The following is a 22946-nucleotide window of genomic DNA, read 5'->3' on the forward strand; positions in this document are numbered from 1 at the left end:
TTCAACAACATATAAAAAGGATCATACAGCACAATCAAGTGGGATTTATTCCAGGGATGTAAGGGTGGTTCAGTATCCACAAATCAACTAATGTGATGCACCACATTAACAAAAGTAAATATAAAAATCATACGATCATCTCAATACATGCAGAAAAAGCATGTGACAAAATTCAACATCCATTCATGATAAAAACTCTCATCAAAGTGGATATAGAGGGAACATATCTCAACATAATAGAGGCTATATATCACAAACCCAGAGCTAACATCATAATCAATGGTGAAAAGTTGAAAACTTTTCCTCTAAAATCAGGAACAAGACAAGATGCCCACTCTTGCCACTTTTATTTAACATAGTATTGGAATCCTAGCCACAGCAATCAGACAAGAAAAAGAAACTTTTATCCATCCAAACTTTTATCCATCCAAATTGGAAAGGAAGAGGTAAAACTGTCACTCTTTGCAGATGACATGATACTCTATATAGAAAACCCTAAAGTCCTCACCAAAAAAACTATTAGAACTAATAAATGAACTCAACAAAGTTGCAGGACACAAGATTAATATACAGAAATCTGTTGCTTTTCTATACACTAATAATGAACTATTGGAAGGAGAAAGCAAGAAAACAATCCCATTTAAAATAGCATCAAAGAATAAAATACCTAGGAATAAATTTAACTAAGGAGGTGAAAGACCTATACTCTGAAAACTATAAAACACTGATGAAGGAAACTGAAGATTATTCATTTAAATGGAAAGATATCCCATGTTCATAGATTGGAAGAATTAATATTGTTAAAATGTCCATACTACCAAAAGCACTCTACAGATTTAATGCAACCCCTATGAAAATACTCATGACATTTTTCACAGAACTAGAACAAACAATCCTAAACCACAGAAGACCCCTAATAGCCAAAGCAAACTTGAGAAAAAAGAACACAGCTGGAGGTATCACACTCCCTGACTTCAGACATGTGCTAGTAAGCAAAACAGCACAAAAATAGACACATAGCTCAATGGAACAGAATAGAGAGCTATGTGAAATAAACCTATGCCTTTATAGTCAATTAATCTGTGGCAAAGGAGGCAAGAATATACAATGGAGAAAATATATTCTCTTCAATAAGTGGTGCTGGGAAAACTGGACAGCTACATATAAAAGAATGCAATTAGAACATTTTCTCACATCATATACAAAAGTAAACTCAAAATGGATTAAAGACATAATGTAAGACTGGAAACCATAAACTCCTAGAAGAAAACATAGGCAGAACACTCTTTGACATAAATCATAGCAATATTTTTTTGGATCTATCTCCTAAGGCAAAGGAAATGAAAACAAAAATAAATACCTGGGACCTAATTAAATTTAAAAGCTTTTGCACAGCAAACGAAACCATCAACAAAATGAAGACAATCTACTGAATGGGAGAAAATATTTGCAAATGATATGACAGATACAGGGTTAATATCCAAAATAAACAGCTCATACAGCTCAATATCAAACAACAACAAAAACAACAACAAACAGCCCAATCAAAAAATGGACAGAAAAAAAAAATGGACAGAAGACCTGAATAGATATTTTACAAAGAAGACAAACAGATGACCAACAGGCACATGAAATGATGCTCAACATCGCTAGTCATCAGAGAAGTGCAAATCAACACCACAATAATCACTTTACACCTGTCAGAATGGCTATCATCAAAAAGACCACAAATGTTGGAGAAGATATGATGAAAAGGGAACCCTAGTACACTGCTGGTGGGAATGTAAATTTTTGCAACCACCATGGAAAACAGTATGGAGGTTCCTCAAGAAACTTAAAAATACAACTACCATATGACTCAGCAATCCCACTCCTGGGCATATATCCAGAGAAAACCATAATTCTAAAATATACATGCACCCCAATGTTCATTGCAGCACTATTTACAATAGCCAAGATGTGGATGCAACCTAAATGTCCATCAACAGAGGAATGGATAAAGAAGATGTGGTATATATACATACAATGAAATACTATTCAACAATAAAAAAAGAATGAAGTTTTGCCTTTTGCAACAACATGGATGGACCTGGAGGGTATTATGTTTAGTGAAATGTCAGAGAAAGACAAATACTATATGTTATTACTTATGTGGAATCTAAAAAATAAAACAAATGAATATAACAAAACAGAAACAGACTCACATATAAAGAAAACAAACTCGTGGTTACCAGTGGGGAGAGGGAAGAGGAGAGGGGCAAGATAGAGGTAGAGGGTTAAGAGGTACAGACTACTATGTATAAAATAAATAAACTACAAGGATATATAACACAGGGAATATAGCCAATATTTTATAATAACTTTAAAACAAGTATAATCTATAAAAATATTGAATCACTATGTTGTATACCTGAAACATATATTATAGTAAGTCAACTAAACTTTAATTTAAAAAAAAAAAGAAAAAAATTGGTTACATTAATTTATATTCTTATAAGAAATTAAGAGTTTCTGTTGCTCTACATTTTTTGCCAAACTCTGGTAGTTTAGGTTTTTCTTGTTTGTTTTCATTTTAGCCATTTTTCTGTGTATTTAGTGGTATCTCATTGTGGTTCTAATTTGCAGTTTTCTGATGACTAATGATGACCATTATTCATGTGCTTTTGGCTATTTGGATATCCTCATTTTTGAGGTATCTGTTCTTGTCTTTTGATTATATTAAATTCACTTGTTTTTCTTATTTATCTATATAAGTTCTTTATATATTCTGAATAATAGCCTTTGTCTTATTTATGTATTTCAAATATTTTCTCCCTGACAGTGGCTTCCCTTTTGGCTCTCTTAATATGTCTTAAAAATAAAATTTTCTTGAGGTACAAGTTACTTGCAATTAAATTCATCCATTTTAAGTGTTACTTTGAAGATCTTTAGTAAATTTATTCAGTTAGATAACGATCACTGACTGCCACAATTTAGTTTTAGATTTGTTTGATTTCCAGAGCCCAGAGTTTTGGGGGACAACTTAGAATATTCTATACTTTACTTTTATAGAGAGGATTCACTCCATAACGATTCATTGTAGCCAGAAGTCCCATAGGTCAACGGTCTTATAATAAACATAAAATCTTAATTGTAATGAAATATAGATTATTAATCCACTCTTTCATGGTTAGACATTTTTGTGTCTTAATTAAGAGGCACATGGGGATTTTTCTCTTATCTTCACACTGACAACCTGGTGGGGCTCTTGGAGGCGAAACTCACAAAACTGGGGTGAGGCCTTCCTTTAGGCTGGGTGCAAGGAGCTTATTCTCAAGCTAGTCCACACTCAGTCTCCAACAATTAGTCAATTGCCTTTTAAGTGTTTTTACTAGTTACTGGCTCCAGCAGAGTCTTCTATTCCCAGTAAGCTGTGATTCTCTGTATTCTCCTCCCCCCATTTTCAGAGCAGCTATTTGCCCTTTGACTTCAATTCTTTGACAGATTCAAGAAGAGTTGTTGATTTTCAGTTTGTTCTGCTTTTTTCTTATTATCTGGTTGGGAGTGATGAATTCCAAGCTCTTCACATGTTGGACTAGAAACTGGAAGTCCTTATGTTTACTTTTGATATTGATTTCTAGTTTAATTCTATGATCAGAGAATATACCATGTGTTATTCCAACCCTTTGAAAGTTGTTGACAATTGCTTTGTGGCACAGCATATGATCTGCTTTGGTCAGCCTTCCAAATGTAGCTGAAAAGAACATGTAATCTGCAGTTGCTGAAAGCAGTATTCTATAAATGTCAAGGTCTGCTTGTTCCATCACTTATTGAGACAGGTGTATGAAATATCCCACAATGATTATGGATTCATCTCTTTCTTCTTTTACTTATTTCAGCTTTACAAAGGCTTTGTTACAAAATATCCCCAAATTGAGGATTTTTTTAAATATCTCCCTTGAAATGAGCCCTTTATCATTATCTCTGTCAGTAACCCTAGTAATAATTTTTGCCTTCATGTCTGTCTGATCTGATATTAATGTAGCTGTACCAAGTTTATTTGGCTTAGTGTTTGCATCTAACTTTTTACATACTTTTAATTTCAACACTTCTGTGTTCTTACCTTTAAGGTGTTTCCCTTCAATATAAAAAATCATTGTTGTTTTTATTTATTCCTTTTGTTTATTTTTTATATCTGAGCTTGCAATCCTTGTCTTTCATGTAGAAAATTTCAGTCACTGTTATGTAATTTAACTACTAATATATTTGCCATTTAAATCTATTATATTTCTGTGTTTTCATGTTTGTCTTTTGTGCTTTGTTTCTCTTTTCTTTCTTTCTTGCCTTCTGGCTTAATCAACTATTTTTTTTATATTCCATTTTCCCTTCAATTGGCTTGATAGTAATATGTTTTCTTTTTATAATTTCAGGCAGTTACCCCAGAAAGGATTTTTCTTACTATGACAAATGACAAAAATATTAAGAAACTGTACTGATGCTACAATTGTACCTCAGTAGCCATTTGCATGTGGATCAGGAATAGAAAGAATTAAAGTTCAATAACAGTAGATTTATTAGAGCAAGGAATTGAGAGTGATATTTACAATTTTAAAATTACTGTTATAATGTTTACACACTAAGTATTCTCATCTCCCAAATGGAGATGAAATCTTCCCTACATACCTTCAAAACTTTCAGTCTTCTAGATCATTGTCAGTTACCAATCTTGCTAGGCAGTATTAAGGATTATTAAAGTTTATGTAGTTCAAGTGGATCAATCAAATGTTAGGGAGATGTAGTATTTTATGCAATAGGTTTACTACTCAACATTATGGGGCCATGTAAAACTGGAAGTGGGACTAATGGTTCTATTCTTTCCTCCCTTCATTTTAATAAGGATAGTTGAAGATAAAAAAAAAACTTTTAAGAATTTTTCATCAAGGAGTAAATTCAAACAGGTTGAGTGACTAATGGAAGGCTTGTTACTTTGAGAACAAAGACTAATACAGATATTTACCAACAATAACTCTGTCAGACAAGTAGTCTTTCCCCCATTTTACAGAGGATTTGGTTGAAAAAAATTTAAATAATTTGTTTATGATCACACAACATGCCAGATGGAATTCAAAAGTTCAAATCTAGATCTGCCTGAAAAAGCAACTTTTTTCTACACCAATGGTTTTCAATATTTTGTGTGCTTCAGAACAACTGGGTACTCATTCCAAACAGATTCCCAGGTGGCCTCTTGGAATATGCACTTTTATGAACACACCATGTAAATGTGACATGGCCAGGATTCATATTTAAGATCAATAGTCCATTAGCTCTAAAAACTGCCTACTCAAGAAAATCAGAAACCATATAGCTTTATAATAAATTAGTATTCCTTTGTTATTTTTATCTGGCTATAAACCAGATATTCCTCAGCTACTGCAGTCCTAGAATTCTTACATGAGAGGCTATGTGATGAGGTATTCCAGAAGCATTTTATAAATGCAGGAGATTTGTTAAATTTTGTTGTTTTATTTTTTTGTTAGTCCCTGATCATTCTTTTTTTTAATTTAATTTTTATTTTATATTATAGTTGACTTAAAATGTTGTATTAGTTTCAGGTATACAGCAAAGTGATTCAGTTATACATATATGTATATCCATTCTTTTTCAGATTCTTTTCCCATATACGTAATTACAGATTATTGAGTAGAGTTCCCTGTGCTATACAGTAAATCCTTGCTGATTATTTATTTTATATATAGTAGTATGTATATGTTAATCCCAAACTCCTAGTTTATCCCTCCCCCGCTTCCTCTTTGGTAACCATAAGTTTGTTTTTGAAGTCTCTCAGTCTGTTTCTGTTTTATAAATAAGTTCATTTGTATCACTTTTTTAGATCCCACGTCTAAGTGATATCATATGATATTTGTCTTTCTCTGTCTGACTTACTTTACCTAGTATGATAATCTCTAGGTCCAACCATGTTGCTGCAAATGGCATTATTTCATTCTTTTTTTTATGGCTAAGTAAATGAATATTGGAGTGCATGTCTCTTTTTGAATTATGGTTTTCTCTGGATATATGCCCAAGAGTGGGATTGCTGGATCATATGGTAGTTCTATTTTTAGTTTTTTAAGAAAGCTCCACACTATTCTCCATAAATGGTTGTACCAATTTACATTCCCAGCAACAGAGTAGGAAGGTTCCCTTTTCTCCACACCCCGTCCAGCATTTATTGTTTGTAGACATTTGATGCTGGCTATTCTAACTGGTGTGAGGTGATACCTCATTGCAGTTTTGATTTCTCTATTAGCGATGTTGAGCATTTCTTCATGTGCTTTTTGGCCATCTGTGTGTCTTCTTCAGAGAAATGTCTATTTAAGATCTTCTGCCCATTATTTGATTGGGTTGTTTGTTTTTTGATATTGCGCTGCATGAGCTTTTTGTATATTTTGGAGATTAATCCCTTGTCAGTCACTTCATTTGCAAATATTTTCTCCCATTCTGTGGGTTGTCTTTTCATTTTGTTTATGGTTTCCTCTGCTGTGCAAAAGCTTTTGAGTTTAATTAGGTCTCATTTGTTTATTTTTGTTTTTATTTTCATTACTCTAGGTGGTGGATCCAAAAAGATCTTGCTGCAATTTATGTCAGAGTGTTTTGCCTATGTTTTCCTCTAAGAGTTTTATAATATCTGGTCTTACATGTAGGTCTTTAATCCATTTTGAGTTTATTTTTGTGTATGGTGTTAGAGAATGTTGTAGTTTCATTCTTTTACATGTAGCTGTCCAGTTTTCCCAGCACCACTTATTGAAGAGACTGTCTTTTCTTCATTCTATATTCTTGCCATCTTTTGTCGTAAGTTCATTCACCATAGGTGTGTGGGACTATTTCTGGGATTTCTATCCTGTTCCATTGATCTATATTTCTGTTTTTGTGCCAGTACCATATTGTTTTGATTACTGTAGCTTTCTGGTATAGTCTGAAGTCAGGGAGCCTGATTCCTCCAGCTCCATTTTTCTTTCTCAGGATTGCTTTGGCTATTAGAGGGCTTTTGTGTTTCCATACAAATTAAAAAATTTTTTGTTCTAGCTCTTTGAAAAATGCCATTGGTAACTTAATAGGGATTGCATTGAATCTGTAGATTGCCTTGGGTAGTATAATCATTTTGACAATATTGGTTTTCCAATCCAAGAACATGGTATATCTTTCCATCTGTTTGTGTCATCTTCAATTTCTTTCATAATCATCTCACAGTTTTCAGAGTACACGTCTTATGCCTCCTTAGGTAGGTTTATTCCTTGGTATTTTATTCTTTTTGATGTGATGGTAAATGGGATTGTTTCCTTAATTTCTTTCTGATTTTTCATTGTTAGTGTATAGAAATGCAAGAGATTTCTGTATATCAATTTTGTATCCTGAAACTTTACCAGATTCATTGATGAGCTCCAGTAGTTTTCTGGTAGCATCTTCAGAATTTTCTGTGTATAGTAGCGTACCGTCTGCAAACAGTGGTAGTTTTACTTCTTTTCCAATCTGGATTCCTTTTATTTCTTTTTCTTCTCTGATTGCTGTGGCTAGGACTCCCAAAACTATGCTGAATAAAAACAAACAAACAAAAAACAGGTGAGAGTGGACATCCTTGTCTTATTTCCAATCTTAGAGGAAATATTTTCAGCTTTTCACCATTGAGAATGATGTTAGCTGTGGGTTTGTCATATATGGCCTTTATTATGTTGAGGTAAGCTCCCTCTATGCCCACTTTCTGAAGAGTTTTTATCATAAATGGGTGTTGAATTTTGTCAAAAGTTTTTCTGCATCTATTGAAATGATCATATGGTTTTTATTCTTCAGTTTGTTAATGTGGTGTATCACACCGTTTGATTTGCATATACTGAAGAATCCTTGCATTCCTGGGATAAATCCCACTTTATCATGGTGTATGATCCTTTTAATGTGTTGTTGGATTCTGTTTGCTAGTATTTTGTTGAGGATTTTTGCAACTATGTTCATCACTGATATTGGCTTGTAATTTTCTTTTTTTGTGCTATCTTTGTCTGGTTTTGGTATCAGTATGATGGTGGCCTCACAGAATGAATTTGGGAGTGTTCCTTCCTCTGCAATTTTTTGGAATCGTTTTAGAAGGCTAGGTGTTAACTCTTCTCTAAATGTTTAACAGAATTCGCCTGTGAAGCCATCTGGTCCTGGATTTTGTTTAAGTTTTTTAATCACAGTTTCAATTTCAGTACTTGTGTTTGGTCTGTTTATATTTTCTATTTCTTCCTGGTTCAGTCTTGGGAGGTTGTACCTTTCTAAGAATTTGTCCGTTTCTTCCAGGTGGTCCATTTTATTGGCATAGAGTTGCTTGTAGTAGTCTCTTAGGATACTTTGTATTTCTGCGGTGTCTGTTGTAACTTCTTTTTCATTTCTAATTTTATTGATTTGAGTCCTCTCCCTCTTTTTCTTGATGAGTCTGGCTAATGGTTTATCAATTTTGTTTATCTTTTCGAAGAACCAGCTTTTAGTTTTATTGATCTTTGTTATTGTTTTGTTTCTATTTCATTTATTTCTGCTCAGATCATTATGATTTCTTTCCTTCTACTAACTTTGGGTTTTGTTTGTTCTTCTTTCTCTAGTTGCTTTAGGTGTAAGGTTAGGTTGTTTGAGATTTTTCTTGTTTCCTGAAGTAAGATTGTATTGCTATAAACTTCTCTCTTAGAACTGCTTTTGCTGCTTTCCATAGGTTTTGGATCACTGTGTTTTTGTTGTCCTTTAGGTATTTTTTGATTTCCTCTTTGATTTCTTCAGTGATCCATTGGTTGTTTAATAACATATTGTTTAGCTCCCACGTTTGTGTTTTTTACAGTTTTTTCTTGTAGTTGATTTCTAATCTCACAGTGTTGTGGTCGGAAAAGATGCTTGATATGATTACAATTTTCTTAAATTTACTGAGGCTCACTTTGTGATCAATCCTGGAGAATGTTCCATGTGCACTTGAGAAAAATTTGTATTCTGCTGCTTTTGGATGGAATGCTCTATAAATATCAGTTAAGTCCATCTGGTCTAATGTGTCATTTAAGGCCTGTGTTTCCTTATTGATTTTATGTCTGGATGATCTGTTCATTGATGAAAGTGGGGTGTTAAAAGTCTCTCACTATTATTTTGTGTCGATTCCTCCTTTTATGGCTGTTAGCATTTGCCTTATATATTGAGGTGTTCCTATGTTGGGTGCATATATATTTACAATTGTTATACCTTCCTCTTGGATTGATCCCTTGATCATTATGTAGTGTCCTTCTTTGTCTCTTGTAACAGTCTTTATTTTAAAATCTATTTTGTCTGATATGAGTATTGCTACTCCAGCTTTCTTTTGATTTCCATTTGCATGGAATAGCTTTTACTATTCCCTCACTTTCAGTCTGTATGTGTCCCTAGATCTGAAGTGGGTCTCTTGTAGTAAGCATATATACAGGTCTTGTTTTTGTATCTATTCAGCCAGTCTATGTCTTTTGGTTGGAACATTTAATCCATTTACATTTAAGGTAATTACCAGTATGTATGTTCTTATTGCCATCTTGTTGTTTTGGATTTGTTTTTGTAGGTTTTTTTTATTCCCTTCCTCTTTTGTTCTCTTCTCTTATGATTTGATGACTATCTTTAGTGTTGTGTTTGGATTGCTCTTTCTTTTTTGTGTGTGTATCTATTGTAGATTTTTGGTTTGCAATTACCATGAGGTTTTGATATAGCAGTGTGTGTGTATATATATATATATATGTGTAAATATATAATTGTTCTAAGTTGCTGTTCTCTTAATTTCAAATGCATTTCCAATATCCTGCATTTGTACTCTCGTCTTCTCACGATTGTTGGTTTTGATATCATTTCTGTGTGTGGATGATTTCCTACCTGAGAGGCTATGTGTGTGGATGATTCTTACCTGACAGGCTACATGATAAGGTATTCCAGGAGCATTTTATAAATGCAGAGGAGTTTTGCTAAATTTTGAATCTCGTAAAAAAAATTAACCAGGAAATATAATTCATCATCCATACTAGGACACTGTTGAGAGTAAAAGGGAGCACTATTAATAATATAATATGTCAAGACAATGGGCATTAACTGGAACCATCCCAAGCAAACCAAGACATCTAAGGGAAAAGTCTAACTTTTCTTACCATGTTGTATCATTATTATATATTTTATTATATACTCAATACCATGTTTGTAGTCCAAAACAATCAGTAGGTTTACCATTCATTTCATTTTCTTATCTTGAAGAATATTATTTAAAATAATATTTGTGTGTACATTCAATCTGAAATTGGGATGCAGCAATAAAGTACTGAAAGAGAAAACCAGCTAAGGCACAGAAGATCTGCATTCAAATCCCAGAATGCCACTTCATAGCTATGACCTCAGACAAATTATTTCCCTCTATTTGAGCCTCAGTTTCATCGTCTGTAAAGTAAAAAGGAGAGTATCCACGTTAAAGTTATTAGTGGATCAAATAAAGTAACATTTGATCAAGGAAAGTGTCCCATAAAAGATGGAAAGTATTATTATACACATGGACAATAAATATGAAGGAAAACATTACAAGACATATTATCTGATGGCAGCTGCAGTGATATTACAGGATGCTTACAGATTGTTTTTGATGTAAATATTGCTACTTCCCTCACTGAATTTCTGTGCAGTATGGTGTTCTGGATCCTTCAGCAGCCACAGGCATGACAGTGATCACTGTTTATAGAAGAATGGCCACTACAGTTGTCTTTATTGTTAAATTATACTTCAAAAGAAAAAAAATCCCATTACCTTCAGCATCTGCAGAATTGGTTATGACTTTCGAGAGCATGGTCCTACTATATTCTCACTGTATATCAGCTATCCTGTTAAGTCTTCTGGCCCCCTCCTTGGAGCCAAGAACAGCAGTTCACCACCAATACAGCCTAGCAGCCTGAATTTGTGGAGGAAGCATGTGACTTACTGAGTATCAGGACTCTCAAGTATTAGGACTGGCTCAGCCACTATTTAGCCACATGACCTAGGGCAAGATGTTCCTGTAAAATGAGGGAATAGATCAGAGGATCATTAAGGACCCTATAAGCTCTGACATTCTATGATTCTAAGGCATACCTGGTATTTTACAAGTCTAGATGACTGCCTTCCTTTTGGATATTTTCCCATCCTTTCTCACAACAGAAGAAAAAGTTTAAGCACAATGAAACAGAAATAGATGTTTGAAATAGAGATTTCAAGTAGCTTTAGGACACAGTTAAAGTGATATACACAGATAAAATAGTTATTCAATTAAGAAACATTTATTCTTTCCCACATGAAAGTGAAATTACAGTTGTAAACATACACTAAAAAATATTTGTTTTACAAGGTAATTTTGCTATATGACCATGATGTTGAGGTGTTAGACAAGATAATTATTAAAGGCCCTTTAAATTCTGAATTGTACAATTCTAAGACATTCTTGGCACTTTACATGTCTAGATGACTGCCTTCATTTTGGGGTATTTTCCTCCACATTTTCCAGTCTATTCTCATTAGAGAAGAAAACATTTAGCATACAATTATAGAAATAATAATTTTAAATAGAGATTTAAAGTAAATTCAAGATATATTTACCCTGAAATATACAGGTAAAATAGTTGCTGAGTCAGGAAACACTTATTCACAGTATGAATTTCATTAATTTATGGAAAATAATATGAACCGCGTAACATTTTTCTTACAAGGTCACTGAATTCTTTTAATTTTGTAGCTAGAGACATGTACAACACTTATAGAATTTACACAGTACTAATTTCAAAATAGGTTTTCGACCTCTAAGAATGAAAGTTCTCAGTGACAAGCTTTAGATGTGCAGCTTTAGCTCAGTGGGTGTCAACTCTGTCATAAGAAGCAACTATACACAAACAATACCCCCCCAGCATGAGAAAGTGAAATTAGAAACTTTAAAGGCAGAAAAAAAATCTCTCCAAAGTATACACGATTAGGGTCCAAAGAGCATGTTTACAAATCACCAAAGTTATTCAGCTGAGCAAATGACTTAATTTGCACAGTAACTTTTCTTACTGCTTCCTGATTTCTAATTCTGGGGACTATTTATGCTGCATCTACTGTGCAAGACATTGAGAACAGTAAGAATCATCAGACATGGTCCCAGAGGTATACTGGTAAATGTTTAATAACCAGCTCTTGAGGGGAAAATAAGCCCTTACTTACAGCGTTTACCAATTTCTATGGTGTAAAATACTCCCACTATGGCAGATTTCAAGCTACCAACAATTCGAATAACTGGCTCACAAAATTCCTGAAACTAACAGTTGTCTCTCATAAACCACTATAAGCCAGCTCCAAAACACCACTGTTTGGACCCCACCCTCAAGTAGATCATAATCTATTCATAGGTATGTATTTTAGAGAATAGAAAAGAATAGGGAAGATAGAGATAAAATGTAAATAAATAATATATATTTTTATAATCAATTTTAAAAGTTAAAAGGAACACTAAAATCTGGGGAATTTTCCTACTCTTGTTTACATTTATTTCAGGAAATTAAAGTGTAGTATATTTGGGAGAAAGTAAAGGATGAGTGGAATAAGGACAAAAAAAGACATCCTAGTATACATGCTAACAGTAATCATCTTTATGTTGGAAGAAAATACCTGCTAAGGTAAGGGCAAATATAATGTAACAACTTTTAAAATTCTATCTTCTTTAAACCTGTTCAATTCAGTTCACAGTCCTGAAGATTTGTCCTCTCCTCTTTGGCTCCAGCTTTGATGAGTTTAGCTAGCTTATTTTGCATAATACTGAAGAGTGTACTGCTTCACATCACTCACACTATCATCAGCCCAAATAAAAGGCAAAACTAAATGCTGCAGTCTGAAAATTGAACTTCCCTTGCACAGTCACCCCGTGGTATCAGATCTTGGGCAAGTGCCGGCTGGGGTGACCAGGAAATTCTTCTGGTAGCAAAACGTGGAGTCTGCAGGTTGGGCATGTCCCCTGTTGCATCAACCAAGGTCTAATGCACTAAGGAGCAAAAAGATTCATGTCAGTCTCTCAGATTTAGCCTAGCAGAGGTAGCTGTTACTCCATACATAAGGGTTGCCAACCAACATATCTTCCAGTGGATCTCAGAGCCTTATTTGGTGGATTGCCATGAAAACTGCTGCAATCATGGAACTTTGTGATTTGCTGAGCAATATAGTTGGTAACAGGAGAACACCTTTCAGCCAGTTTATTCTATTAAGATCCTTTCCCCTAACCCCAATCTTCAGGAAGACTAGTTCTTCCTAATAAGGAGACTGAGGAAACCTATTACATTTTTTCTCTAGTTTATTATATATTATTCTAATTTATAATCTAGAAAAAGTCATACCTAAACATACAAATGTCACAAATACCTTGTATCAAGTGCTTATGGTGTTTTGAAGTTAAAATCCCTAGATAACGGATATACTTTTCAGATTGCTCTTTCTTTGGTCATAATGGGTAGTATTCTTTGGCTATGAACTATCTATTAAGTTATTTGCTTGAATACTGACTCTCCAAAAACAAATCATTTTTACATGAATGAATAATGAAGACCCAAGTCAGATGAGAGAGGATTAAGAATAGGCAATAGATATGAGGCCCATTAACTCTTGAGAGTAACCTGAATGAATTACCTGCTTTATATTCAATGAGCAATGGCAAAGAATAAAATAAGTTTTGTGAAACATTTATTTTCTAAATGGATCTTTAGGACTTTCAAAACTTCAAATGGGAAAACCAGATGGCTAAGTATCTATCCTGGAGGTCTTTTGGGATTAGCCATTCTGTGTATAGCTCTTCTTATCAGAGCAGATACAAAACATAATTCTGTACCAGGTATCATATATCTTTGAAATGATGTTTTACAGATACGGCTTGAATGAGCTGGTTATTGTTCACTTCCCTGAGAAGGCTTTCTTGTGTAAGATTATCTTTTCCTGTGTCAAATTACACCTCTGCATCAGAAGACTTGGATCATAAATTGTATATCAATAGCACCTGCACAGCAACAACACCAGAAGTTAATCTATATAAATGCCGAGAATTAACAAAAGATATGCCAGCCTCACATTTTTATAACATCAAAACTCAGGCCTCAGCATCTTCAAAAGCAAATACAGGAGCCTGGACAGACTGTTAAGTCTTATGCGTTATAACAGCAGTTGGCTATCATTAGGTGTGGACAAAGGACACTATTTATAACAAGCCAAGGTGAAGTGGCACTGTTGCTAAACTGCCAACTGCCAAGTCAATCAACATTCCTTCCAGTTCTGTTCAAAGGAACTGCCACTCTGTCCCATTAAATCTCGTCATTGTCCCCTTCTCCTGCTAGGTGTATCAAGATCTGAGAAAACACAATGCAATCCATGGCTAGGTATGGGAAAACATATAAATGCTTCTGTGCAGTACCCAAAAGCCCAGAGTTATATCCAGTGAAATTCATGACACAGCAGTGGATGATACATGTATACAATTTCAAGGAATGCAGTATGAATTTCACTTAATTGATTAATGGCAAAATATTAAAAAGATAAGTTCACCTGAGAGTGGAATTTGTGCGCACAGGGCAAAACTGAGAGGTTTTCTGGAGAGAGATTCTCATGACAGATCACACAAGGTTCCTCTTCCTCTTCCTCATCATCCTAGGGAGAATACACATAAGGTTAAATTCAGTTCATTTCTCTCCTCTAACTTTAAATGTATTCAGAATCAACAGTCTCAGTCTCACCAAATTATTGGCTCCTTCCCATGTGGCAGGACCTTGTGAACTGAGGGGCCTCCGGGCTGGTTTTGAGGGCTGGGCAGCATTAGCCTGAGGTGGAGGAGTATGGCTGGGTGAAGCACTATTACCATTTGGCACTGATTTTCCTTGACTCTGAAAATTAGAATATTATACTTATTATTTTTTTTAGAATTGAAGTAAAACAGGAAGAACTGATAAATACCATAGAATAGGCTACCGTGAGAATTAGCAAAAGGGTAAAGGTTAATCAGGTTCATGAGAAATCTTGAAATAAATGTTGGCAATATTACTTATATACTAAGAACCAGGTAAAACCAAAAATAACTCTAGGTGCTCTTTCAATTAAAACAAGTCTTTGCAGAAAATTAGAAAAAATGTCTCCTTTTAGAGCCATTCAAAATAACCTAGAGTAAATTTCAAGAGGGTCAGTTTTATTCTAGAATGATCAGGTGGTGTTTCCCATGCCATTTGTCAAGCTGCACTGTTTGTTGTTAATAGATGATTTAATATGATTATAGACTGTTTTCCTGATCATGTAATGGAGATAATTAATATGACTAACTACTAAAGATAAGGGCCAGGATATAAAGTTGTCTTTTCTTTTTTTCTTTTTTTTTTTTTTTTTTTACCTGAGATCTCCTGGGGTCAATAAATTGGGAAATCTTGTGAACAATTTCATCAAATGTCAGTCTAGATAAGGACTTCCCATGAGTATCCTTCAATTTCCGTAAGAAATCTGTAAGCTCCTTTCTGGAAGAGATCAAGGAAAGAGCACTGGTGATTTTCCTACTGCCTTGAGGATATGCCCTCCAAAGGAGATATGAAATCCTATCATAGGATTGATATGTAGTTAACAGAGGTGACCCTTTAGATTTCTGATCTAAAAAAGTGATCACAGGTCCATCTGCATTTATTTTAAACCAAAATGAAAACTCCTAATGTATTGATTAATGATAATTAATGTGTTTGTGAGTGATAAAGTTTAGTATTTATTTTCTTTCCAAAAAGAGATTTTAACTGTTTTTAAAAGCTCACTGTGTGAAAATTAAGTTTGTTATCTACTTATTTATGTACTGAGCTCATTATATCATATCTCTCAATGCTCTCTTACTCAAGACTAAAATATTCTCTATGACATAAATCACAGCAAGATCCTTCTTGACCCATCTCCTAGAATAATGGAAATAAAACCAAAAATAAACAAATGGGACCTAATGAAACTTAAAAGCGTTTACACAGCAAAGGAAACTATAAACAAGACGAAAAGACAACCCTCAGAATGGGAGAAAATATTTGCAAATGAAGCAACTGACAAAGGATTAATCTCCAAAATATACAAGTAGCTCATGCAGCTCAATATCAAAAAAACAAACAACCCAATCCAAAAATGAGTGGAAGACCTAAATAGGCATTTCTCCAAAGAAGACATACAGATTGCCAACAAACACATGAAAAGATGCTCAACATCACTAATCATTAGAGAAATGCAAATCAAAACCACAATGAGGGGCTTCCCTGGTGGCGCAGTGGTTAAGAATCCGCCTGCCAATGCAGGGGACACAGGTTCGAGCCCTGGTCTGGAAAGATCCCACATGCCACAGAGCAACTAAGCCCGTGCACCACAACTACTGAGCCTGTGTTCTAGAGCCCGCGAGCCACAACTACTGAGCCTGTGCGCCACAACTACTGAAGCCCACGCACCTAGAGCCTGTGCTCCGTAACAAGAGAAGTCACTGCAATGAGAAGCCTGCGCGCTGCAATGAAGAGTAGCCCCCGCTTGCCGCAACTAGAGAAAGCCCACACGCAGCAACGAAGACCCAATGCAGCCAAAAATAAATAAATAAAATAAATTTTAAAAAAAACCCAAAACACAATGAGGTATCACCTCACTCTGGTCAGAATGGCCATCATCAAAAAATCTAGAAACAACAAATGCTGGAGAGGGTGTGGAGAAAAGGGAACCCTCCTGCGCTGCTGGTGGAAATGTAAATTGATACAGCTACTATGGAAAACAGTATGAAGGTTCCTTACAAAACTAAAAATAGAACTACCATATGATCCAGCAACCCCACTACGGGGTATATACCTGAGAAAACCATAATTCAAAAAGATACATGTAGCACAATGTTCACTGCAGCACTATTTACCATAGTCAAGACATGGAAGTAACCTAAATGTCCATCGACAGATGAATGGATAAAGAAGATGTGGTACATATATACAATGGAATATTACTCAGCCATAAAAAGGAACAAAATTGAGTTATTTGTAATGAGGTGGATGGACCTGGAGTTGTCATACAGAGTGAAGTAAGTTAGAGAAAAACAAATACCGTATGCTAATGCATATATATGGAATTTTAAAAAACAGTACTGATGAACCTAGTGGCAGGGCAGGAATAAAGACACAGACGTAGAGAACGGACTTGAGGACACAGTGGGGGAAGGCGAAGCTGGGACATAGAGAGTGGCATTGACATATATACACTACCAAATGTAAAATAGTTAGTGGGAAGCAGCTGCATAGCACAGGGAGATCAGCTCAATGCTCTGTGATGACCTAGAGGGGTGGGATAGGGAGGGTGGGAGGGAGGCTCAGGAGGGAGGGGATATGGAGATATGTGTACATATATATATATAGCTGATTCACTTTGTTGTACAGCAGCAACTAACACAACATTGTAAAGCAATTATACTCTAATAAAGATGTAAAAAAAAAAAAAGACTAAAATATTCCTTTTTAACTATGTTACTATCAGTCTCTTTCTATCCTTATTAATAGTTCTACTTTTGTAAAATTCAGAAACAGAAAACAAAGATTTAACAGAAAATGAAAGCAAGGACTGAAAGACACATTAATTATGTGATAAAGAAATCTAGGAATATTTTAACTGATATGTTCTTTTTCCATTCCCATGGCCATTGACCCAAAGCCTGCATATACATTTTTGGTAGGATAGGGTAGAATGATAAAAGTAGTTTTCTTTCTCAAATGAAATGTCATGTCATCAGCCTTATAAAACTACCTTTGATTTACTATTTATTTTCTATATATATTTATAACAACTATATTACAGTTCTATTTTCATTTTCTATTCACTATTATATTTATAAAACCATAATCTAATCCTGAAACATAACGGTACATATGTTAAATAAAAGCATTGGTCTTCAAATGAAAATGCTGGTGAAAACTAGAATTATTTCATTTGATACAAGATTAAAGATAAAAGACACTTTATTTATGGAGGAGTAGAATTAAATAGCTTTCTGCTGAAGTCAGAACTGTGAAAAGCACAGTAAAATAATGATTTCTTGCATTTAACTATGTCCCCTTTCTTTGTCCCCTAACAAAGAAACTACAAGAACCCTCAATAAAATTAAGGAAATAGGAAAGTAAAACCTGATTATGTTTGGGCTTATATGGCATACAATTAACTTAAAATTCCCTTTGGAAATAGGTTATTAAGATAATTATTGCAGCTAGTGGCATAAAATTGGGTAGGTTTACAACTGGTTGTACTTTCAGTAAATGAGCAAACCTAAATTTAATAGTTTATTCTCTCATGACTTTAATAATTTTAGTGAAGAGGTTTAGCATTTATACTGAAAACTGTCCCTTCTTAATAAATTTCATTTTCCCTACCAAGGCCATGGTTAGGAAATACCTGTACTTTGTGTGTATGTGTGTGTGGGGGGTGTTATATTTCTCTGAAATGTTTCATTGGCATAATTATGGTTGTGGAAACTATAGAGTATGATCTGTACTCAACAGTAAAAGAGACTAAGGTACCTGGTCTGTTGTGGAAAGGCAGTTTTCAGCCTGTCTGTAATCTTCTCCCAATTCATCATGGGGGGATCACTTCCCAGACCTGCACTTGGAGGCACAGCTTCTCCCACAGGCGCTGGCACCGTCCAGGCTATGCTAGTCATCTGTAAGTAGCACAGAGTTACAACCCATCAGCTTCAATTATTAGGAAGCAAAGCTCCATGCCAACATTACATTTCCATACCTCAGAAAATGGGTAGAATGAAGAGGAATACTGACATACATGTTCCCTTTTTAGAATTTTTTTTCCTTACAGCACAATATTTCTAACTGTTTGTATATGTTTACCTTTATTTTAAAAATGGCACATGCTAGTCTCAGTAATTGCAAACATATACAGAAATACATACAGAGTGTGCATTTCTGAAAGCAACCTAAAGTTTGTTAATAGGGGAATAAGTCAATAAATTGTAGCATATCTAATCAAGTCCTTAAAAATAGATTTGTATGTCTGAGCATGCGAGATGTCCACAATATATGTCTCATTTTTAAAAAAAGTCTACGGCACAGCATTTATGGTAGAACTCATTTTACATTAAAACATTTCTTAAATGTGTATGCACAGAAAAAGGTCTGTAAGACACAGAATAATCTGAAAACAGTGATTATTTTCTAGGATTCAACAGCAGGGTAATTTTGCTTTCTACTTTATATAATTATTATATACTTTGTATATGCTTTATGTATTTCTATATTATTTGCTTTTTTATAATTAACATATACTACTTTTATAATTAGAAAAATAATGAAGTTTAATTTTCAAACAACTAAATAAAGATGAGAATACTACTAGAATATCTGCCCAGTGTCATGAATGTTACAAAGGTGGTATGGAAGTAGTAGCGACAACTTTGAGCCATGAAACCATCAAACAAAGTTTTCCTCATATTTTATGATGGTTCCTTCTTAGAACCATCAATTTTCTAATTAATTAATATCAGTAAGTGAATATTTTTGAAGTGCTTATCTGATTACTAGGATAATTATAAACATGCAACCTTTACCTAAGACTATAGATTATTTTCAAATATAAGGTTATTACTTATGAAAAATTACTAACAGCCACTGAAATTACTCACACACAGCCTACTAAGTCAGAGAAAGAACTGAATATCACCAGAAATCTGGGTTTGCCTCAATGTCAAGCTTTTTCAGAGGAATCAGGAAGTAATCTTATTAGAAGGTTGAGGTACCTTAATGTTTTCAATAAAATTTTATAGTTCCTTATAGAATGGTGCAGGAGCAAACCACATGAGCAACACTTTAATATCATGGTGATAAAAAAGATGTGGTACTTAGTAAACATGTTAAGGCCTAGATACATATTTATTCATACAGAGGCAGCCTCTACACAAATGAGTAAGTCCATTTGACTATATGTTTCAAAGGGAGGCTGTCAGCAATACACAGGTACAAAATAAACCCCAACTGACTAGAATGTAGTTATGGGAAAGTCAAGATTAGAGAATTTTTTCATTAATTATATTAAACATCAATCATCTGGGAGAAGATTTTTCTTTTAATAAAAAGTTTACCTTGATCAAGATTACAACTAATAATCCTAATCATTTTAAATTTCTCTGTTGCTTCTTCAGGTTTGGATAAAGCTTATATGGCTCTTTGTAGCTAGAAAGATTTATAACTTTATAGTATAATACGTTGCAAGGTGATATGATTTATATTACCTGTTTATAGATAAATAGTGTCCTACTATACACACTTATATGTGTGTGTGTATATAAAATTTTTCTTTAGCTTTGTGGCATAATGTTGTGACTTCGGTAGGTTGAAAAGCAAAGAAGCTAACAATCATGCTAAATATAAATTATCTATTAAAAATATCAATCTACCCTGCATTAGTGCCTGTTATAGAAGCAAAACTATAAGAATTCTCTACTATAATATTATATTTATCTTTGTATCTAAAAACTAAGCTATAATCACTTAATGAAATAGTTAAATAATATATATAATGCATTTAACACAGTGCCTCACATGGAACTATTCATTCAATCATCATCATGATCATCATGATCATCATCATCATCACTACCACCATCACCTTCATCATTATTTATCAAGTAAATGAACAAAGAGAAGACATTCATTCTGGAAGTCCACTGTAAGTGACAGCAAGCTAGTTAATGTATATTCTACCAAGAAGGGATCTGTACCAGTGGGGGTCTAGGTTGACCAGTTGCAGAGATGACTCCAGAACAAACGGCAGGCATTTGAGGAACAGTGAGTACGGGTCTAAAGAAAGATTCTTTCATAACGGGTCTTCCCAAGAACTGCTGTATCTAAAATAGAAAAGATAGAAAATAAAAATAAAACCCCCACGTATTTATATATTTATATAATCAATAATCTAAACTCATAGAGCAATGTTTTTTGGGGGGGGAACTGATTTGAAATCTAGATACAAAGCATATTAGAAAAAATGTTGTCATAACATTAGTTAAATATATGAATATTTGAAAAAGCAAAGGGCAGTAAAATATACTAAAGAGCATGGAGACAGAAGAGAACTGGGTTCTAGTCCTACTTTCTCTCCACCTAGCTGGGTAATCTTGGATACCAAGTTATTAATCTATAAAGTAAGAGGGTTGGGTTAGGTGATCTTTAAAGTTCTCTGACAAATGGAATAATATAGGACTATGGAAAGGAGCTCCTCAATGAGTACTGTTCATGCTGATAAACAATATTGACACGCAGAAATTCTGCTAAAGAACCAAAGTTGTCTACAGAAAATATTACTTTTGCTATTATGTATTGAAGGGACCTTGTACCACCTGGTGGAGTTCTGACCTTATGTTTAGTTCCAAGGACAGTGGAAAGCTGAAGTGGGGTGGGCCAGGGGGATAAACCCTCCTACAGTGACTTGTAGACATGCCTGTGAATGTTACTGAACTTCTCAGGGGGTTGTAGAAAGCTAGCCCTTCTTAGCATCTACCAATGGGATGGACACCTTATTGGCTGGACTACAAAAGAGGACAGGTTTATGGAGCATCTACTATGTGCCAGGTCTAGCACTGGCATAAAGCAGAAATTCAACTACTCGTTGAATTTAAAAAATGAGCATCAATATAGCTCTTAAGTAACGATACTGAAACCAGCAGGGTGAAAGTTAATGGGGAACTTTATAATGGAGAGATAAGGATGACATGTGATTCTTAACGTCACTAAACGAGAGACACTGTGTGTCTTCTAATGTGTGTATACATCATCACCTATAAAGTACTCTTGCCAAAAATACTGAACCTGATTCTAACTAACCCTCTAGATCTAATGATCAGGTTATAGGAAATAGAAGAATATGTATAATGACATCACAAGGATGTAATCAGTTACATCAATAATGTAGGAAGTTAGTTTTTTAACAGATAAATGATATGAATAAAAGGGAGGGGGTTAGGTAGCTGTTATATTTTAAAGAAAAATAATCAGCCAAATGAAAAGTATAAACCTTGTTTGGACTGTTTTTTTAAAAATAAGGGTTTTTAAAGTAATGGTAATTATAACCACATTGGAAGTACTGTCAATCTAGTTAAGAAAAAGACATTTTTGAGACAACTGGGGAAATATAAATATCAATATTAGATATTAAAAATTATAATTTTCTTAGGTACAAAATGGTGGTGTGATTATAGCCAATAAGAGTAAGAGTCCTGAGGCATAAATCTGAGGGTAGGGAACAAGACTAAGGATTGAGTTTTATGATCACAAAGGTCAGCAGCAGCTTTATACTAAGGACGTCACTGAGTTCACCATGTGGCTGACAGGGTCTTTGTGCTCCGGCCTGTGTCAGGCCTGAGCCTCTGAGGTGGGAGAGCCGAGTTCAGGACATTGGGACACCAGAGACCTCCTGGCCCCACGTAGTATCAATTGACGAGAGCTCTCCCAGAGATCTCCGTATCAACGCTAAGACCCAGCTCCATCCAACCACCAGCAAGCTCCAGTGCTGGACGCCCCATGTCAAACAACTAGCAAGACAGGAACACAACCCCACCCATTAGCAGAGACACTGCCTAAAATCATACTAAGTTCAAAGACACCCCAAAACACACCACCAGGGGCAGCCCTGCCCACCAGAAAGACAAGATCCAGCCCCACCCACCAGAACACAGGCACCAGTCTCCTCCACCAGGAAGCCTACAAAAGCCACTGAATCAACCTCACCCACTGGGGGCAAACACCAAAAACAACAGGAACTACGAACCTGCAGCCTGCAAAAAGGAGACCCCAAACGCAGTAACTTAAACAAAATGAGAAGACAGAGAAATATGCAGCAGATGAAGAAGCAAGGTAAAAACCCACTAGACCAAATAAGTGAAGAGGAAATGGGCA

At 34.8% G+C, this 22946-nt stretch overlaps 1 protein-coding gene and 1 long non-coding RNA gene across 11 annotated transcripts in view; one reads left to right on the forward strand and one right to left on the reverse strand.

Annotated features, from left to right (window-relative positions):
• Positions 1-22946, forward strand: part of LOC309660141 — a 106017-nt gene that overhangs the window by 42582 nt on the left and 40489 nt on the right. The gene's annotated exons all lie outside the window — the stretch shown is intronic.
• Positions 11273-22946, reverse strand: part of DZIP3 (DAZ interacting zinc finger protein 3) — a 115330-nt gene continuing 103656 nt past the window's right edge. For 9 of the 10 annotated variants that reach the window (XM_082460307.1, XM_082460314.1, XM_082460313.1 and 6 more), the window contains 6 exons: positions 20774-20899; positions 18564-18703; positions 15401-15521; positions 14757-14903; positions 14569-14670; positions 11273-13024 (listed from right to left, as the gene is read on the reverse strand). In XM_082460307.1, coding sequence (XP_082316433.1) covers positions 12914-13024; positions 14569-14670; positions 14757-14903; positions 15401-15521; positions 18564-18703; positions 20774-20899 — 747 coding nt within the window. In that variant the 3' untranslated portion in view covers positions 11273-12913. The remainder of the gene's footprint in view (positions 13025-14568; positions 14671-14756; positions 14904-15400; positions 15522-18563; positions 18704-20773; positions 20900-22946) is intronic. The other variant, XR_014263074.1, reaches the window with a different exon arrangement.

This window comes from Balaenoptera physalus (assembly GCF_965194825.1).
Source record: "Balaenoptera physalus genome assembly, chromosome: 4".
Taxonomy (NCBI): Eukaryota; Metazoa; Chordata; class Mammalia; order Artiodactyla; family Balaenopteridae; genus Balaenoptera; species Balaenoptera physalus.